The following is a 21,640-nucleotide window of genomic DNA, read 5'->3' on the forward strand; positions in this document are numbered from 1 at the left end:
GTCAGTTAGCTGGGCATTATATCAGAAACATCTTAATCTGAAAGTAACTGATTTCATTGATAGTCTTACATAAAGCTCAACTCGACCAAGTTTACACATCAATTATAGTTGTTTAAACTTTTTGAGTTTCGGAAACCCTGATAAATGCCGTCAAGGGAAACACTTCAGAATCTGTCAAATCTGTTAAATTGTGAGGTAGATGACTAATTTGGAGTAACAACTGACTACATCCTTAATACCAATGTATTTTCCAGGATGTTTCAATAAAGAGCACCAAAGTGTAGCCCCACTGATGGCATGCATCTGCAGCTAATAGTCCTTTGGAGATTAGGGTTAGGACGGGTAAACAATGCTGACTTTACAAAGCATACCCAAGTCTCCAATTGAAAACCACAAAAAAAAGAACATCAGAAATATGGGATAGTCCAATATTAATGAATTACACGCCTGCCTTTTTTAAACACGATTATTGTCTTTATTTTGAATAATTTCTGATGTAATGGAACCTTGAATGTTAAAATTAATTTAGTTCAGTATGCCATCTTCATGTTTAAATTAATTTAAACTTGACACTCAACTATTTCAAAAGCCTATGATGGTCCAAGAGGAGCCATCATGTTCAGTTTCAAAGACATTTGAGCAATGTACTAATTTCTTTTGTGGTTTCACATTTGAAATATTGAACATTGAAGAAGAAGGTCATTCATGTATGTCAGCTGTTTCCCTCAGTGTCATGTGAGACTAGTTTCAGTTCTGCTTTCTAAAAAGGGATTTTTCATGCATCACAAAAAAATTAATCCATACCCTGACCCCGGATAAGCGGATGAAGATGGATGCATGCACAATATAAATGAAGGACATGGGTTGTCCTGCATACCATAATATTTTATGCTGTGTAAAAGGATAACATTAAGTAGTAAAAACAGAGCGGGCATCCCTCACAGGAATACCCACTCTATGTGGGATTAGTACTTCATTGTGTTTGCATTTTATCCACCGAGCTCTGGTTTTTGCAACTGTATGTACTCTGATCATTGTGACACAATGCAAACATCTTGATTGTGGAAATCAAACCAACGCAATCAGGTCATACCTTAATTATCTGTTATTTCCAGCTAGATTTCTGCAGCAGGCAAGCTAAAGTAGGACAGCTCTGGGAATCATCTCAAGGCAAAAAGAGAAATAAACTAAAATAAAAAATTGCCTCAAAGACAACTCCATTTTCTTTGGTGAGACAATTATTGATTGATTCAATCTACTGAACCTCTCCAGCACAATTGAAGTTTGTTGAGTAACCACTGGCTGCTCTTGATGCTCTTCAGCTTAAAAAAGAGAATTCAGAAACCAATGTTGACCCTTGTACTCTTCTATTCTCTTGCACAGTTCTTTACACATCAGTGCTCAGGGACAAAATTTAATGCTGTTACCTTCACACAATGGAAACCAATTATCAGACAGTAACAAGATTTTTTTTCTTTGTGTTTTGTTTGTTTTTGATTGTTTTAATATCCATTAAAACCAATTTTTTACACAGTAATCAACAGCGCAATAAGACAATGTTAAAATTTTGGAAATTTAGATGTGTATAGATGTATAACATACATGATTTTATTAAAGTATTATTCCAACTAAGGCTAAGAATTGTTAGCTCTAATTTGAATGCTAATAACTCATTAAACAAGCATTAATTAGCTCAGTAATTGTGAGGACTATGGTGGCCCAAAGTGTTTGTCTTGCAATTTAAGACCTCTGAGTAGAAAAATTCAAAAAATCTTCAACAATTTTATAAAACAGAAATATTGACAAAATAGTCAAATATAAAAATCCTGCAAGTAGAACAGATGACAGAACAGGGGTTTACAGGAGACAGAAAAAAATGTACTCTGGCTTTTGAAGTTGCTCCAAGCTATTGCTCCCATCTTTACTGATATTCAATCACCCATCTATCTGTCATTGTCAGAGAGGTGTTTCCTGTATAAAACCAAGTGTAGCACGAAACAGCAGCCACGCAAAAGTAGTGACTAGCTAGTGAACATAGTTAGTCATTGGTTCAACTGCTAAGGAAAACCAAACCCAGAGCTAAAAGGTGAGTGAATACACACCCCTGCTGTTGTGTGTGTTGGTTAGTGGAAGATCATCATCAATCCTTCTTCTACCGCTTTTTCCGTTTCCGGGTCTTGGGGGGTACTGGAGACAATCCCAGCTCACTGTGGGTGAGGGCTTTCCTCCCACCGTCCAAATACATGCATGTCTTTGAGCAACCTGGAGTACCCAGAGAAAACCTACGCAGGCACGGGGAGAACATGCAAACTCTGCACAGAAAGGCCCCAGGCAGGGAACTGAACCTGCAACAGCGATAACCACTGCACTGCCGTGCTGCTGAAGTTAATCATACAGTACATACATTCAATCAACAGAGAGCTTCTTCCACTGTGCCCAAATGGCCGAAAAATACAGTTTCTTCACTGGACTCATGACTTTTCAACTCATACTGAACTGAGCTCATCTGTTTCAGCATATATGATATCAGCTCTGAGCATTACAAGAAAACATTAACCTCTTCCAGTCTTGACTGTGAATGATCAAAATGGTGATAACCATGTTTTGTGATAGCTAGACTACTTTCATTAAGCACCGAGGTTATTCATGTGACATTTTCTTCTATGGGCTAGGTTCCTTAGCTCAGGGGACATCGGGAAGTCAGACCAAATGAAGACAGCAGCATTGTGTGATGAGGCTAAAGTTCATCTTTCATTCCACAAACTCTTCACTCTGGTTAATTTACAATCACAACTGTGTTGTGGTTTGTTGTAACAAACATATCAATGCATTAAGGACCATATAGGTTTTCTGTATTCATATCTTTTCACATTTTTCAAGAGTTTGTCTTTTTGTTAAAACAACAATGAATTTACAACAATTATTGTTTGTTTTCTTCCTCTCAGATTGCTGCCCAGATCTGTCGGCAAGCTGGCCTTGTGCAGAAGTCCAAAGATGTAATGGACTACAGTGCTGAGAACTTTGCCATTGTTTTCGCAGCCATGGGGGTGAGCTGGCAATGTTCAACCCTCCCCCCACATCTGTCCCACTAATCCCTCTCTTAACCCTGACGTGACACCTTGTACCCTCTCTCCCACCCTGCTGTCTGTCTTTTATTCACCAGATGATTTAACCTTTAAGTTCCTCTTGTTATTTCTGCACCTCTGAGCATATCCCTGGGCCATGTAGACAGGTTACTAATTCAAAAGCTCTTTTAACACTTACAGCCCTGCAGTATCAAGTTCTCCCCATCTCATCTGCTCTGCCCATCTGCTTTAATACCCCATTTGTGACATGCTGACCTCTAACATGCACACTCGCACGCAACTATTCCTCTATTAAATGCTAACTCTTTCCTTTTTCCACTTCACCAGTTACCACTCACTGTGTTCAGCACACAGGAATTTAACTGACTAAATTTCATGAGTCATCAATGTTATCAAAGTCTTAACATCTCCTGGAAAAAAAAAAGTAATAAAACACCATATATAATATAATAATTTTATTATATATAATTCTAACTAATTTTGCCAATTTTGCTTTCACCATAGGGATTTGACACATTTGATCTAACCCTGGGAAGACAGTGCTGTTAGTACTATCCAGAACAGAAACACATTAATTCTGGTTGAAAATGTGACAAAATGTCAAGGAGAAAGGGGACAGAAGACATTTAGACAAATTTAACCATCAATAGCAAGATGGCAAACAAATTTCCTATGAACAAAGAATACCTTATGTAGGAAATCAAGTGGACTGATTATTATTAAATTTTTTTTGTTGTTCTAATAATGTTTTATGTAAAATCCAAGCCAGATTTATAGAAATATATTTGTCTCAAATTATGAGTGAACCTGGGCTGTGTGTGTTGCACACTCAAACCTAATTAATATTCCATAACAGATAGATATGGGATTCCTTTTGATCTAGTAGCAATAATGACCTCAGAAATTGAAAACAAACTTTCGAAAAAAAATGCATTACCCTTTACACTTAAATAAACTTAAGTCAACTAATTCAATAGTATATTTACTAACTATAGTCTTATGACATGAAGTTGACTTAAACTAAACAATGTAGATTACCCAAACACAATAAAAAGATTAGCGTTGGCCATGGATGAGTGACACTGACACAGATGTGTCATAGGTGACATTTGTGTGTGTCTGTGTGTAGTCATGTGATACCATCAATCTGAACAAACATTGGAACTTGTCTGCCAATGTAAATGTAAATGATTTCTAAATCAATTTGATTTAGAAACCTGTTTCTACCCAGAATCTTTGGTCTGAAAGGATGTTAGAGGCTGATAAATCAAGTCAAGTCCAAAAGAGATGCAGATATAGGTTCCTTCACATGTAGGGAAACACTAATTGAGTCTGTGTAGCAGCTCACCAAGCTTCAAAACTACTCTTAAGGAATCTGTTTTTGATGTCACAGAGGATATAAAAGAAAAAAGAAATAAAGAAATATTAACTAGTTGGAAAACAGAAATTAATTAGCACTGTCTATGCGTATATGGTGTTACAAGTTAAGGTTTTTGTGGTAAGAAATCAGTTGCAGAATTCATGGCCCATTTGATATCTGGAATGGGGTCACAATTTATATTTTACCAATCCTATAGCATTGACCTGTATCATTTGTCCTTCAGGTTAACATGGAGACTGCTCGCTTTTTCAAATCAGATTTCGAGGAGAATGGTTCCATGGATAATGTCTGCCTGTTCCTAAACCTGGCCAATGACCCAACGTAAGATTCAGACAGAAACACCCTCAATATGAAAATAGTATTTTGGTGTGTGCCGTGTTTGCTGTGTGACCTACCTCTACACTAAATGTGTCCTTTGACAAGTTGAATCCTAAGGTTGTTAAATGCCTATTTTGATAACGTCCGTTGTTTTTTGTCTCTCTAACCAATTAGAATTGAGCGTATCATCACCCCGCGCTTGGCCCTGACTACAGCAGAGTATCTGGCTTACCAGTGTGAGAAGCATGTGCTCGTTATCCTGACTGACATGAGCTCCTATGCTGAGGCTCTGAGAGAGGTACAACCACTCAATCATCTGTGTATAACTATGTAAATATAATAAGTTGGCTGTGTTTATGTGTGCAGCTGGTGTTCAACTTAAATGGAAAAACACTGAACAGTAACTGTGGCTCATACAAAACTATGGTTGCATTCATCAGCTGTTGGTAGAAATAAATGGCCAGTGGCCCAGGACTCATTGGACAGGTGGAGGGAAATATCAGCACATCTCCAGTAGTTGGTTAAGACACTGAATGAGTTTGAAAATTATGGAAGACTGGCTTGTGATTCATCAATCAGTGATCCCAAACATGCTATCTGTGCAGACTGCTTTAAAATATTTCCAAAGTTGAAGTGACCTGCACAGAAAAGCTGAATCAAGAATAGAAATGTACAATGGAAAACTCTTCGCCTGCCTGGTTTCAAGTAGCCATTTTGCCCAGCTTTTGTACATGCACATAAGTAAGTGATTGATATTTTAACATACAGTACAATTACTGCATGTCTGGTATATTTAGGAATATTTTCACTATGGAATAGTCACCCTGAATCCTCCAACACGAGTTGAAGCACCAGACTGAGTGGTAGTGCGTCAACGAAACACACCAGTGTAAATTCCCTGCAGCAATAGCCCAAATGTGATGGACTCACTAAGGTCTTGTGCTCATTGCTGAAAAGGAGGATAATGTTTCCTTCATTCTTGTAGAAAATACCTTAATTTCATTATTGCCCGCTTGGTTTTAAAAGGAAATGGTCCCCCCTCTCTGCCCCCCCACTTACTGCCCTCCTTTCTCTTCATGACGAGGATTAAGGCCCTCTCGACTCATTCTTTTGTGTCTCTGTACTGAGAGCACAATGTAGGTTTTTAAATAGTGCATGTCTCCCTCCTTACATTTGCTGTGTATAACCTTGGCACATGTACGCTTTACCAATAGTCAACGGAGACTCAGGCAGCTTGATGGGTATTTCAGCACTTACAAAGGGCCAGGACATTAACATTTAACTTCTGTTCCCATTCATGTGCGTTAAGGCTTAGTTTAGCATTGAATCTACAGTTCACAAGTGTTTAGCCTGCCCATCAACCTTTGAATCCAACGATGAATGAGATGTATTTTCTTTCTTGCTTGCTCTGAATTCACTTGACTTTGGGAACAAGGATTTACTTTTGGTCATTTTTGCAGAGGGCCTGGTAACAGAATGGCAGCATTTCCAACCAGCTGTTTGCCTCTTCTGCAAGATACTGAATGAGTTAGCATCACTCGACTCTCCAACAGTAAATGGTTTAGCAAAATTTTACCGTTTGTTTACACGTGAAAAATATATATGGGAAAAAAGGATACATTTCATATTGAATATTTATTTATTGGGACTTAGAATCAGCATTATTTTTTATAGGCAGAATATAACTAAATGAAAAATGAAAGGTGTTGTGTGTTGGGTCATTGAGTTTTGCTAAAACTTACTGTTGGTACAGGTCACCCATCATACTTTGCAGATAGATACATGCTTTCTTTACCCCCCACAAGAAATCCAGGAACTCATCAGTTGTGATACTTATTTAGTGATATTTTAGATTTTCATAAATAATGTAATAAATTAAGCAGGGGACATCTAGCACTTCCTTTGGTTGGGATGTTTTTATCAGTCTTAGCAGTGGGAGCAAAGGCCCTACCATCCTTCTATAAAACATCTGCATCTTTACACATGAAGTTATTAATTATTTCTCAAGTGATCTTTTTCATTTTTAGAGTTAAATACAGCATTGAGCTGACAAGTGCTGTTCAATGAACAATAAAATAAAACAACATATAAACAGACAACAGAACAAGAAATCAAAAGGAGCATAGACACAGTACAAAGAAACTTAATTAGCAAGTGTGGCCGAAGAATAAAAATGTGTCTTTGGCAACAGAAAAACCTTTAACACCATTTGGATTAAGTGCCTAGTGAAGAGAGGTAGAAAAGCAGAATTTTTAACCAGCAGCCATCAACTTTGCTCACTGAAACCACTGTCAAGTGCAGAGTTGATCAACTCAGGAGCTAATGATTACCAAACTTTTCTACATAAAATGAATGGCAAAATTGCTCTAAACTTAAGATCTGCTGAAAACATTTTCTACATGTATTTGGATTTTAAACAGGTAAAAAAGGCATCATCTGCAAAAGTCTTTGTAGTATCACTCTCACCCACACTGCTGCAGCAACAGGCAGACACAATTAGTGACTCACTGGTGAAAATAGTGGAATATGTAGAAGCTGGTGGAGACCCAACACACAGCTAAAAGAGAAAGATTGCTGGACTGGGACTCATCAGGTTGCACTGACAGCACTCCTAATGAATATCTCCTTATATCATAGGGCATCTTCCTCTTACTGCTTTCATATTGCCCTTCATATAGGCCTAAGCCTAACGTGAAACCACCCCTTTCTACCTTTCACCCATGTATGTCACCACTTGATTTTAGGTCTCTGCTGCCCGAGAGGAAGTGCCTGGCCGTCGAGGCTTTCCTGGATACATGTACACTGACCTTGCCACCATCTACGAGCGTGCTGGCCGTGTGGAGGGCAGAAATGGTTCCATCACTCAGATTCCCATTCTCACCATGCCCAATGATGGTGAGAGCAGCAGAAGAAGCATAGCTCTCTGCTCTAAGTTTATCCATTGTGTCAACGTCCACAGCTGTGAGGCTTGCAGGCTTGGATATGATTAAAACATTAAAAGCAATAGCTCTTCCTATTTGTGTCTGTTGGACTTCAGAGAGAGAGCAACAGCTCCTAATTGTACTACTATCTTTGAGTATTTCTCTTGTTGAGTCATTGTTTTCAGTTATTGTAAATGGCATATGAAATTAATTGAAAGGACATTTTGGATACTGTCCTTAATTCCCACATACATCTTGGATACTGTAGTGGCAAACAATCAGTGCTTCCTGCTATCTAGTGTCAGCTGTTAAACAGAGATTTGGAAATAACTGCAGATGATGAGAGTTTTGTCACAGTTGTGCATGTCCTTCACAGCAAGTACAAGAACAGCTGGCATTGTATGTAGGCATTACTTGTTTGAAATGTTGTGATTCATTTTGGACATTTGTGTGTCTAACATTTGTGTCTAACAGACATCACCCATCCAATCCCTGATCTAACTGGATATATCACAGAGGGTCAGGTCTATGTTGACAGGCAGCTACACAACAGACAGGTAACATTTGGAGGAACAAAAACATTTCTTTGGTTTTAAATCATGCTTTGGTTTTGATACAGTGAGTCCTTTTCTGTGAACTCGTCTATACTGTACCACGAGTGATTAATGAATTTAATTTTACACTGTTCAGTCACTGTACGCAAAACAATAAAATAGTGATACATATTTCATATCTTTCATTATCATTTCATATAATAACAAAATCTCTTTATTGCAGATCTACCCACCTATTAACGTCTTGCCTTCACTTTCCCGTCTGATGAAGTCAGCCATTGGCGAGGGAATGACCAGGAAGGACCATGCTGATGTTTCCAACCAACTGGTACAAAATATCCCCCATTCGACTGAAATAATGTAGCTTGAAATTCACATGTTCAGCTTCTCTGAATGAAAGGGCCAGGCCCCAGTTAGATTTCTCCAACAGTTTTTTTTCCTGGACATGTGGCTTTCTCTGCCACATGTACAAGTAACCAGGTTTCTCAATAGCTTTTTAAAAGATATATGTACTTTTGCATAAATGTTTATCACAATGCAGAGGAATGTCTGAAAGAAGGCAGAGAAACAAAGTAGAGGTTTCTAGCACAATTTCTATTAGGAATTCTCCACCAGCCTTACACAACAATTGGCTTGAAGCTAGACAATCGTAGGTCCAACTATCTGGTAGAAGCCAGATTGGCTCACATAATTGCACAGTATTCTGCATTACCCTGCTTTACTTAAATATAATTTCATCCTGAAGAAGGCCCCAAGCTAAAATGTGTCAACTTGATGCAGTTTTTCTGTTAAAAAGAACAATGCAGCCTTACATTTAAACAAAAAAATGAAACTTAAAACCTTAACTAATGCAAGGTTGCCTGTAGAGTTTGTCACAAGTTGGTTTTTCAATGCTTGATGTTTGACATGTTTGACTATTTATTAAATTCATTTCCTTAGTGTAATAAAGAAAATATACATAGCAACATCTTCTATCACCACACACAAACATTAAGCCACTCTTCCAAATCAAGTCCAAGGTAGAGGAGGAATCTTTTTATATGGATTTATAGTAACCTGGTTACAACAGGGCATCCAAATACACTCATTAGAAGTTGGGATCCTAATTGTCTGCTCATCTCCAGTATGCCTGCTATGCCATCGGTAAGGACGTCCAGGCCATGAAGGCTGTAGTGGGAGAAGAGGCCCTCACCTCTGATGATCTGCTCTACCTTGAGTTCCTCCAGAAGTTTGAGAAGAATTTCATTGCTCAAGGTAAGAGGCATATCTGTTAAAGAGGTAAAATGTGTACAGCATTCATATAAGTGTAGTCAGAGCAATACACTTGCTATAACAGTGGGGCTGAAAAGGTTGACGCTTTTTGTGAAAATGACTTTATGGTCTTGCAGAAGTCTTGATTTTCACTTTTTACATGACGGTGCCATTTAAAGGAAAATTACCCTTAATGGTCTTGTAAGAATTTTTTTGCTCTTTGTGATGTTAAGTGGAGACTCTTAGTGAAACTAACTATTAATATTTTATTTGGATGCTAACCAGGACCATGTGACCTGTCTGTCCCCCTCAGGTCCGTACGACAACAGGACAGTGTATGAAACCCTGGACATTGGCTGGCAGCTGCTTCGAATCTTCCCCAAGGAGATGCTGAAGAGGATTCCCCAGAGCACCTTAGCAGAGTTCTACCCTAGGGAGTCTGCTGTCCGTCACTGAGGCACATGTCCTTGTTCTAGGCCCACGTACCTTTCTGTCCTCCCCTTTATTCTTTTCTTTCATTTCACTTTACGGCCCTACACATCCTGTGAAGGAAAGACCAATACTGTCAAACCATGACCAATCCCAAATGTAATTTTCTCCCTGCCAGCATTGTTCTCATGCCTCCAATTATTCTCTTTCCCCTGAATCAACTCAACCCAACACCACCCCCAGTTCTTTCTCCCCTGAATGAGAACAAGCCAAACCTCCCCCTCTATAGATGTGCTTTAGTCTGTATTTTGAGATGTTGTGTATGGAAAGTGTCTGGTTGTAATATCTACTCTTGATTGGAGGAAAAAAAACATAAACATATCTTTAAAATTGTATATCAGTCTATTTATTGGGTGTTACTGTTGAATATCATATTCATATTATTTTTTTCCCTTTAATTTAAGACTGTTATGCCCACCCACACCAAAGTTGAGGTTTCCACATGTGGATGTTGACAAAATACCTTGAAATCTTACCCTTTAGATTCTACCAATTTGAAACTTTAGAAAAGTTTGGTTTTGATTGAGAGTATGTTTCTTTGATCATTTGCTGACCAGTACTAACCAGCTGTTTCATAAACTAAATATCCTAAATGTCACCATATTCCCCTGATTGTTTTATAGCTGGATTGTTTCTCCTATTTTGCCCACTCCCAGTTTATTGCTTCATAGAGGCAACTGCAGTATTTTCCTTGACGTCTGTGGCTTCAAGTTTGATGTTATTTAAATATCCTCATTGACATTCAGACATCTTCACCAAATGGACAAACTTGGGCCACAAGCACAGATTAGATATTTAATATATTTTGCCTCTAGCTCTTTGCCTCTTTCTTCCTTATTTAGAGCCCTTTTGCTTCCTTTGCTGACTCCTGAGAGAAAAGGAGTATTTGATGTTTAACATTATTTGTTTTTCGTTGTTTCACCCATATGTAGTTGATTATTACTGTGAAAGGGTATACAAAAGTATGTTCAACATTCCAATCTGTTTGCAGAAACCAATTCTTTGTTGTGCAACCATAATGTTTTTGTCAGTTAGTGTTAATGAATAATTAAATTATATGAGAAATCCCCTCTGCTCTGGTCTGTGTTTGAGCTTCATTCTTGAACCAGATGTGTGTTCATCTGGCACGAGCATTCACTTGATGTGAAGGATGAACTGATTAGAATTTGTCAATATTCTCTGTGGCCTGGACTCTCAACTTTCAAAAAGTCTAGCTGTGAATTTCTTTGGGATTTCACCAAAATTCACTTGGATGTAAAGTTGATCTTTGAAATGGTAGCTGGACAAAAATATCTTGATAATAGACATTTACCCTCTAATTTTGTACAGCTCAGCTACAGTACTGAAAAACTTTTTCAGCTGTCATTAAGATAGGGTGACCAAATTTCCCCGATTTTTTTTTTTTTTTTTTTTTCAGGGACATTCCCAGATTTGGGCAACCTGTCCCCGAAAATGTCCCGATTAGAATTGGGGAGTAAGAAAAGTTGTGCGCAGACTCAAACTCCAATTATTACAGTAGCCTGTTAAACCAACGTGCTGGCATTATCATCAGAAAGAATGCCGGCACCCAGAACAGAGAATGCTATTCTTTCATTTTAATGCAGCAACATTTTGTTGATGTCATATAATCTTGCTAATGCTGTTGCATGGGTAAATCACTTATGTACCCATGATAAAACATTTCAAACAAAAGAAATTACATAGAGCAGATAATTTTGGTTGGGGGGGGCAGAAGTGACCATGAGAAGTTGGGACTAACAGTTTTGAAACTTCTTATTGACTAGTCATTTTCTTAAATACACATTGCTAAAATACGTGAACATGTAATTGCCCCTGTTATTTATTTCAGAATGATAAATTTAGATTTTTGACCATCACACTGAAAATTTCCCTGATTCTCATTTCAGAAATCTGGTCACCTTAATATGTGGTTGCCTCAATATAACGAACAGGCTACCTCCATATGCTCATCAAAACATCAGATATGACGTAAAGCACTAGAACAAACACAATAACAGATCAATACAATTTTACACAGGTACAGCCTCTGTAGAAATGTTTTAATATAACTTGCTACCTACAGTTTGGATGTCAGAACAGGTCCACTGATGATGGAGTCAGCACTGTCATCCACACACCCCTCACACACTTAGAACACAAGGACACATATGTCAAAATGCTGCTTTGTTTATTTTTTTTTGTTTGTTTTTTTTTTCCCTTTTACTACAGCTCAGCATTCAATATGGTTATCCCCTATAAACTCTCAGACAAGCTTGCCACCCTCGGACTGACATTTACTCTCTGTAACTGGGTGCTCCACTTCCTAACAGACAGACCCCAGTCAGTAAGAGTTGGCACTCACACATCTGGCACAAGGGCTGTATTCTGAGCCCCTGGCTGTGAACACTCTTCACACATGACTGTTTCCCCTCTCATGACAACACCAAGATCGCCACATTCGCAAATTACACCACAGTCAACTGACTGATCACTGGTGGAGATTAGACGGTGTACAGAAGAGAGGTGCCAGACCTGGAGGTCTGGTGCCAGGACAACAAGCTTTCCTTGAATGCCAGTAAAATCAAGGAAATGATTATTTACCAGAGCAGGAGGATTGAGCTGCATGCTCCACTACACATCAGAGGGATTGAGCTGGAAAGAGAAAAATTTCAATTTTTTTGTTATCCACATCGGCTGATGTGATCACGAGATCTCACCTGGTCAAACAACACGAGGCACCTTATCAAGAGGTCCCAGCAGCGCCTGTACTTCCTGAGGAGAGAGTGTGGAAATTTACCATCCCAGATTTTCCAAAACGTCTACAGGAGCACAGTGGAAAGAATGACCTGCTCCATCACTGTCTGGTACGGGAACTGTACTGCCCAGCATGTGAGTAAGACTGCATAGTGCATCACAGGAGCTGCCTTCCCGTCACTGCAGGACATTTACCACAACAGGGTCATAAGGAGGGCACACAGTATCATCAGGGACAAAACACACCTGCAATGCAAACTGTTTACACTTCCACCGTTAGGTAGAAGATACAGAGGCATCAGGTCCAGGACCACGAGACTCTCAGTTTCTTTCTACAGGCCATCGGGCTTGTGAACAAGCATATTTTGCACTAAAACAGTACTGTTTACCTTTGCTGCTTTTATTTAACTATGTCATTGCCAGATGCACAATTACTTGCTGCTATATTTTAATACATTGCACAGTCATAGTTGTTACTACTTTTATAGTCTGTTGTTATCCTGTTAAATATAGTCTCTCCACTTTTTTGTATTGTATATTATCTATATTTACACTTTTTTTCTATTTATCTCTTATTTTCATTCTTATCCCAATGCGCACGTTTGTAAATACCCCACCCCCCCCGTCCCACTTATGTTTTTTATCATTAATCTTTAGTTGTGCATACTGATACATTATACCTCTGTATATGTATTATGGCAGTGACTTAAGATTTTGTTTAATAATAAATAAATAACATAACATAACATAAATAATTCCCACCTTGTTGGGGACCCCTGTTGTTCCTTGAGGAAGATTAATGGATGGTTCCTACCACTGCTCTCAAACAACCTCAGTTTATGTCATGGATACTATAAAATGTTGGAAACATTCCTTTGTGACTTTGCACCATGTTAATGCAATTACATCACATAATTTTTGCATTGGACCTATGACCATCTCTGCACCTACTTTTATATATAGTCTATGGTAATGCTCCCTGCACAGATTTTGTATTTCACTTTTGGTACTTACATTTCTTGGCTTCTGTTTTTCGCAGTGAGCTGCTAAATTATTTGTGAACATAAATGATTATAGAAGGCAACTCTGCAGTATCTCTTCCCAAATGTAGTAACAACCAAGCAAACCTTGGGCAATCAGAATTGGAAAATTTGTGCCACACATTGGACACAAGGAGTCACTGGATGAAATATTATATTTTGGGCAAGCATATTATAGTGTTTTAATGGCTTGTTTTAAAGACGATATGTGTGGTATGTCCTGACATGGTCTGTATTGCTAATCTGCAAGCTTTGATACTCGTGCAGGGCTGTGGGGAGCAAAGGATGCCAGTAAACCATTAACAGAGGACGCATGAGAGTACAACAATGGAATTAAGTGTGACGATGGATCAGGGTTTGAGGGATGAACTGTTCCAGAATGTCATGTTGTTTAGTTACAATTACAGCAGCACTAACAGTAGTAGTTGTTATATCTTTACTAGCTGACATAACAGCAAAAACAGTCAGAACAGTACTTACAATGACTTCTAATTGAAAATAAAAATCCTTTTTAAAAGTTATCAGTATAGCTGGATGAGCAAAAACTTGTTTTATGACCAAACTGGGATTATTGATTATTAATGATAACCAGGCCCGCACGGAATACTCCGCCCCATGTCGTCATCAGGTGGAACAACAGAGGAGAAAACTTGTTTTATCAACGATGATGATGTCAGATTTACAGCAAAGGAGCTGAAACGTCGTAATTCAGCGACACGAATCGCCGCGGCAGACAGGGCATACGAATTTGCCCATGATTTTTATGCGGACGGGGGCGTTTTATTTTGTAAAGTGCGTCAGCACTCGGTGGATTATCTGAGGAAACAGACCATTGTGGAGCTAATGTCCCAAAGGCACAACAAGAAGAAGAAGAGTGGACTTGGCAAGTAACATCAAATAGTCTACTTACTAGCTGGTTCACATGCTGAAATCATGTAAATGTGTTGTCAGCGTGTTTGTATGGACGGCCTCGGGTTGTCCCCAGTTATCTCAGTTTCTGTGGAATGCGTCAGCTGAGCTAATGCTGTAGTGCAACAATTTACGTTTTTACAAGAAAAAATGCTTTTGGGCCTTTTGATTTTTTTTTACTTTTGGTATTTTCGGAATAAATAAAGTCTCAGCTCTAATACGATGTTAAATTTATGTGAAAGTCAAATGATAAACATGGTTTTAAAGTTTTTAAAGGTGAGGTCCAAAGTGTTGGCGGCTGAAATACTTTTTTTTTTTTGGGGGGGGGACTTTGGGAGAAATTGCTAGCTGATAAATATTATTCCACCTTATTCGTAGACTGAAGTTAATATAATTTTATTCAATGTGAATAGCTATTTTAACAGCGATGCTTGTTGTTTTATTGGCAGCTCGCCAGCTCTCAGCTGCCGTCAAACTCTGCCTGCACTGTGAGCATCTGACCAAACTATGAATGAATGGTACTCCTGTTGCTACAATACGTAGTAACAAACCAGTTCGACCCATTAAACATAGCTAGTATCATGCCCCGGTTTTTTTTTCCACATCATGTCAAACTCCTTGACAGCCCTGCTGCTGAAGAAACCAGACAAAACACCCTTTTAACATAGCCTAGCTCGACTGATTACTTGTATGGACCCCAGGAAGAGTAAATAAATAAATAAAATCCACATATGTCTGTGCAGCCAGAGAGGACAGAATGACTACCCTTGCCCTACTTGCTGCGTTGTAGAATTTGCACAATGTTTATTTATGGAGTTGTTCCAGATTTATTTATTGGACAAATGAATTAATGTATGTGTATGTTCTCAAATACTGCCTTATGTCTTTTCTATAAAACCTTTACGTGAGCTGTTCTTTTCCAATGTACAGAAAACAAACCACATATGTCTGTGCATGTGTGGTAGAGGAAAGCAAAAATGGGCAATCTCGAATGGATTTATTCTTATCATTTGGTATTGTGTTGACAGTTTCAGTCAAGTTTTAGTCAAATCCAGTGTCAAAATTGACTGCAAACTTTGAAGGCTGTTTTCTCCGTAACATGCATAACATTGTTGACATCTAAATCAAATCAAATTAAATTTATTTGGATAGCGCCAAATGATAACAAAGTTACATCAAAGCACTTTACATATAGAGCAGGTCTAGACCAAACTCTTTATAAAATTATTTAAAGAGACCCAACAGATCCCCCGATGAGGCATGGAGTGGTGGGGTGTAGACAATAGACATCTCATATGTAGTATGTATGTAGTATATGTATGTATATATGTAGTAGTAAGTATTATTGGAAAACTGACGTTTTTTTTTTTTTTTTTTTACTTTGGACTAAAATTGGCATCCTTCCTAAATTCTGTATATTTACATTCCATCAAATATGTATTGCACATTTATACGCATGGTCCCATCTAAAAAATCAAAGTAAAAGTACAAGTTTATATTTATATTATCATACATTTTGTGCAATAATACTGTCGACATTATTTAATTTCTTTGTTTTCCAGTACAATCTAGGACTCAAACCCTCTCCAAGACCCCATCAACTGCTGAAAGGAAGGAGTTTATGCTAGATTTTGCCAAGACTCTTGTTGAAGCCAATATTCCAATTGAGAAGGCCCCCAAGCTGGCTGATTTCCTGCAGAAATACTGCAAGCAGGGCGGATCCATTCCAGCTCTGTTCCACTTCCGCTCCAAATACCAACCAGACACACCTGGTACCTCCTATTCTCAGCAGCTTCTCTGCCCCTTAAAGCTTGTGTTATATCAGCAGGAGTTTTGAGCAGTGATTGAATTTTAGGTCTCTGAGACTGTGATTACTTTTATATTGTCAGCTAAAATGCTTGCATCAATCCAGTGAGGTCACAGTGAGTCAGCTACACTACAGCCATGATATTTGTTCAGTTCCATGATATCAGCGTGGCAGCTCCTTATATGGATTTTATTATAAGTAGCACTATGCTCATTTCCAATGATTAAAAGCAGGGAAGTCTGCACAAACAGTTTTAATGCTCCACTGATTTATGTAAAAAAGGTCACAACATTGGTAGAAACGTTGCGACCTTTTTTGTTTGTCTGATGTCACAATGACATGGTTTGTTTGGGTCTGATGTCATGCTGCACAGCCATATTTGGGGGTAGCTAAAATGGAAATGCTTTATGGGTCCATGATCTGCCCACTGCCCATATTTGGGAAATTGTCCAGCCTTCCATCATGCACCCACCCATTAGGCAAATTTAATATAGGATTTTGCATGTTAAAAGTTGCTATTTTTGCTCCAATCACGTGGATTATTTTGGAAGATAACTGTTTAAAACCTTAACAGGAAAAAAACTAGCCCCAGAATCCTGCAGATTTCCCTCCTGAATCACCGCAGAAAACCAGAAAGAAGTCCGCAGATTCTGGTTGGGTTAGATGATAACCAAAGTGAAACAATAGCAATGACAAAGTTTGGTAGCAGAGAGAGGTGAAAAACATGGTGTTATTAACGTTTTATAATTAAGAATTGGGATACACAAACACATGGTTTCAGAAAAAGGTTTGCATCGTTCTGTACATCCAGCATGTGCTTTTGTCCTTTTGAAATGATTGTTTTTTTTTTTAAAGTGGAGCAATTTTGATGTTAAATCTGTTGTACAAAGAGCTTATTGTTTGTTTTTTTTTTGTTATATATTACATTTGAACCCAACAGAGTCACATCTGGGTCACATCTACACAGTCAGCGTGTATTCTCTTATCTACTCCTTAGTGTTATGTATGATTTTTTGACACCAAATGAAAGCTTTTTTTCATGTGGTCTCTGAGGCAAACATGTTGAAGAATGAATAAAACAGCCATGTCTCTTATATCAGTGCAGGAGGCTGGAGGAGAGAGACCTTGTGATCAAGCAGCTAAGTAAGATCAAATCAGGTGTGTTCATCTGGACAGGGTCAAAACATCCAGGAAGTGAGATTAAGACTGACATGTTTTCACTCTACACGCAAGTTTAAAGTGATGAATGCAATGATATACATGGATACATTTAGGCAGAGACAGGTACTGCCAATTCGACCCAGTGGCCAAAACAGTGATCGTGTACAAACTGTGCAAGGTTCCAGTGAGTTATTTATGTGGATCAGAGCTTGACAGAGTACAGTCTGTTCACAGTCTTTATTCTTGATCTTTTCCTAAAAGATTACATGTGAAAAAATAGTTTCAAACTGTCCTTCTGTTTGCGCGTGTGTGTGTGTGTGTGTGCTTGCTTGCTATGTGGTCTTATCCACCATGTGATGTCTTCACCATTGAAGCATTTTTTTCTGCAGTTCCTGTGCCTGTCAGGGATTTTGGTCTGTTGTGTCCTAACAGTGCCGAGACCAATCTGCATGTCAATCTCATCCAGATTTTACACTGTAGAACTTTCATTTACTCCTCACTTAATGTGAATAACATATAATTTTGTCAACTCTCTTCATGAAAACAATACAAACTTCTTTGTACTGACTGCGGTACAAAAAGGCTTCAGCTGCTCAATCTGTAACTCTGAAATCTGAATTAACTGAGAAACTATGGAAAAAATAAAAAAAATAAAAAAATAAAAAATCTGTGTGTCATGACTGCTGCTGTGACTAAACACACAATTCAATGTCATACCTTCATTTAGTTGAAATCTGGAGTACAGTGAACCTCATTTGACAAACTGACAAAATGACACTGAACCATCTAACATTTTACAGCAGCAGAACAAAATTGGAATGATGCTGTCCACAGAAGTCCCCGTTTCCCTATTGTGAGATTGAAAACCTTTTACAATCTCCTCTTATCTGACTCAGTAGCAAATTCCTGAAAGCCAATTTTGCAGGGTGCAGTTTTCGGTGGGTGGAAATTGTCAATTAACCATCAAAGCCATCCTCAACCTTTTTCACCTGATCCCTAAAATCAAGTCAAAACAACCACCTAAAACAACCACCTGAAAACAGCCACTCGGACCCGTGCAGACCTCAACTTTCATCCTGACAATAATGGCAAGTCCCAGTTGGTTGGGGTATATTTAAATTTATAGTCCCCATTTTGCTATAAAACCAACCGCATAGATTCATTTGATATGACAAAAACATCATTCAACATAAACTAATTCTGATGAAATGAGATACAATCTTAGCGAAGGGCCCGTCAATAAGCCTTCTTTTTGATGGAATCATATTCAAGTGACTGATCTTTTTTTTTATGTAATATCTTTTGTCAGTCTTTCTTTGTGTCACATGAATCATCCGCCCTACGTATCTTCAGTGGTTCTAAAACATCTTGAAATATACTCTTAATTCTTTAGGTGTGTAGGTGCAACACACATCTGCTTCCCATTACTGATTATATCTACCCAGTGACAATACACACTAAAGAGAGAATGTGTCCTTTTGTAATACATACGTTGCTTAGAATATGGTCACAGCTGTACAACTACATGAAACAGAGCACATGAGGAAACTGTCACTGCTGCAGCCTTCACCAGGAATCTGTTTCTCAACACTCAACAAATATGTTTCAAATGTTTCAAATGTTTTAGGCCACCATTCAATTTTCGAAAATGACCTTCTTTACCAGTTGAATGCTTTGCTATGACCGCTTTAGTTAAGATAAAATTGAAATAGGGCAACACATGTCAAAAGATGGAGCAAATAGTTTGTCTTTGTGATGGTGACAGTTGTGTGGATTTTCATCTGAATAAATCTGGCCTGTACTTGTGTATTCAATGATTCTCCAGCCAAAACACATATTGTGTTTGACTTCCGTGTTAATAGAGGCTGCCTCACTGTGCCAAGCAGCTGCATATTAGGACCTATTACGTGATTTCATAGCTCTTAGAAAATTGCTCCTATTCACATCGAAACGGTTGGGGATGGGGCGGCAGGGTTGATGGGGGGGGGGGCATTAGAAAAAGCCCCCAACACACAATCATGCCTTTTCAATTGCTGATGGCAAGGTTGATGACAACATGACCATTGTGTTATAATGATAACACCACAAAGGCATCTGCCCCCCTCATCAAGGCTTCCCAGTGGCTGCAGATACAATTTAATTCACTGCTCCGTTGGCGGCGCTGATACCATTATGCGGCACGTTGGCACAGGGGTAATCACTGTCTTTCCTGAGAGGGGGATGAAAAACGACAGACACAAAAAAGAGGGGAGAAAAAAATGGAGTGATGATGATGGGGAGGCCGAAACTTACAATTAAGTCTACCAATTCTGACATGTCAGAACCCCCCCCCATTGCCTTGTGCTCATACATGTTCAACATTTCCACTGCTGTTTATTTACCATGGCTACCAGTAATTATAATTAACATGTCATTTAGTTCAGGACGTCCTTTTGTAGGTTGTTGAGTGTGGCCATGGCATTATGGAAACAGGAAGAGAGGCACGAAGAGGAAGCAAAGGATGAAAACTGGCAGCTAAGTGCTATTCAGTGAGTGATGCGCCCAGTCCAGGAGAAAATGGATATCGCCAAGTGCTGCCGTTCATCAACTTCTTAATTAGGTGTCACTGGGAGGGAAGGAATAGCCCACAGCAATGGCACTAATGCTTAATATCTCCCTCACTCAACCACAATGTTTAATTAGTTAAGTGGCAGGGCATTGTTTAAGGACGTCCTTTTTGTACTGAGGTGTGATTGCAGCTTAAACAATATTACACATTTGTGATGTGAAATTTTACTACCCTCGTTTAGTTAAAGCTGAACCTTTTTCACATCTATAAAGGAAGCCAAACTAAATTGTTACCAGCCCTGGCTAGTGATGGACCTCTTTGGCTTCCTTTAGTTTTTTGGTTTGTAACTTCAACTCGTAAACTTAATTTCCATCAAGCTGGTTGCCTTCAGCTGCAGACGTATAGAGAAGAAATACTGAACCACAGTGCAGTCAGAGGAGAATGACACAGAGCTAAAAGGAGAATGCACTGGTCTCAAATTCATCCTCTTCGTTCATCTGAATGTTATTGTTGAGTATATGCTATGATAAGGCTCTGAAAGCTGGCACACATTATTTTGTTTCTAAAAGTTTTGGTATTCAGTGTTTCAATCATAAATAAAATTAAAGCTGCAAGCAGCGTTGAATGGGCCCTTGCCGAGCTGTGCAACTCGGTCTGTGTTAAAATTTTGTTTTGAGTGGCATGCATGTACAGTATTGTGTGTGTGCACAATGTGGCTCCAGAGAGCACCCAAGTTTTACATCATGTGGAAGTGTAGAATTTGGAGAACACGTCCTGTAACTATCATAGAAATAAGACAATGTTTGCATAATGAAGCTGACTTCCTGTGTCCAGTGAGTGTCACTCTGTATATGAGTCACTATTGACACATAGACTTGTTTAGAGCAGGAGATGGAACATGTACGCAAAGTTTGGGGACGGGTGGACAATCTGTGTTGGAGTTAAAGAAATTGCCGTTATGTGTCCACTCTGCAGTGCCAGAGAACTTCCACAAACCGGCTCCTCCTTGTTCGTGCTGGCCTTTGTGGGTTTGCAGTGGCTGCAGGGGCAACTGGCATGCCCCTGTTGGTAGACGCCGTTTGGAGGGGGGCCTGCTGGATTCCCTGGGACACCCACCCTGCCTGCCCTCCCCTGGACTGCCGCACCAGCAGCTTGGCTGGGGACCAGGCCCTCACTTGCCTGTCTCCTAAATTGCACCAACATCACTCTTCATTCACTCCACACTTTGCCCTATGAATTTCTCACAGGCACATTTAGGCATACAATATACATCAGTCATAAGATTTTAATGCACCACACCTCGGGGGACAGACCAGAGTGGGGTTCAGGGGGCACTCTGTTGGGGCAGGCTGCAGCACCCTGCTGTCCTGCAGCAGTTGGCACACACTATTTTCTAAAGGTTTTGGTATTCAGTGTTTGAA

At 39.0% G+C, this 21,640-nt stretch overlaps 1 protein-coding gene across 1 annotated transcript in view; it reads left to right on the plus strand.

Moving 5' to 3' along the window:
• atp6v1ba (ATPase, H+ transporting, lysosomal, V1 subunit B, member a) overlaps positions 1-11,074 on the plus strand; it is a 31,373-nt gene extending 20,299 nt beyond the window's left edge. The window contains exons 7-14 of the mRNA XM_029520973.1: positions 2,946-3,047; positions 4,691-4,788; positions 4,960-5,083; positions 7,530-7,680; positions 8,181-8,263; positions 8,484-8,588; positions 9,385-9,514; positions 9,825-11,074. Of these exons, the coding sequence (XP_029376833.1) occupies positions 2,946-3,047; positions 4,691-4,788; positions 4,960-5,083; positions 7,530-7,680; positions 8,181-8,263; positions 8,484-8,588; positions 9,385-9,514; positions 9,825-9,967 (936 nt within the window). The 3' untranslated portion in view covers positions 9,968-11,074. The remainder of the gene's footprint in view (positions 1-2,945; positions 3,048-4,690; positions 4,789-4,959; positions 5,084-7,529; positions 7,681-8,180; positions 8,264-8,483; positions 8,589-9,384; positions 9,515-9,824) is intronic.
• Positions 11,075-21,640: the final 10,566 nt, after the last annotated feature.

This window comes from Echeneis naucrates, chromosome 15 (genome assembly GCF_900963305.1).
Source record: "Echeneis naucrates chromosome 15, fEcheNa1.1, whole genome shotgun sequence".
NCBI classification, from domain to species: Eukaryota; Metazoa; Chordata; class Actinopteri; order Carangiformes; family Echeneidae; genus Echeneis; species Echeneis naucrates.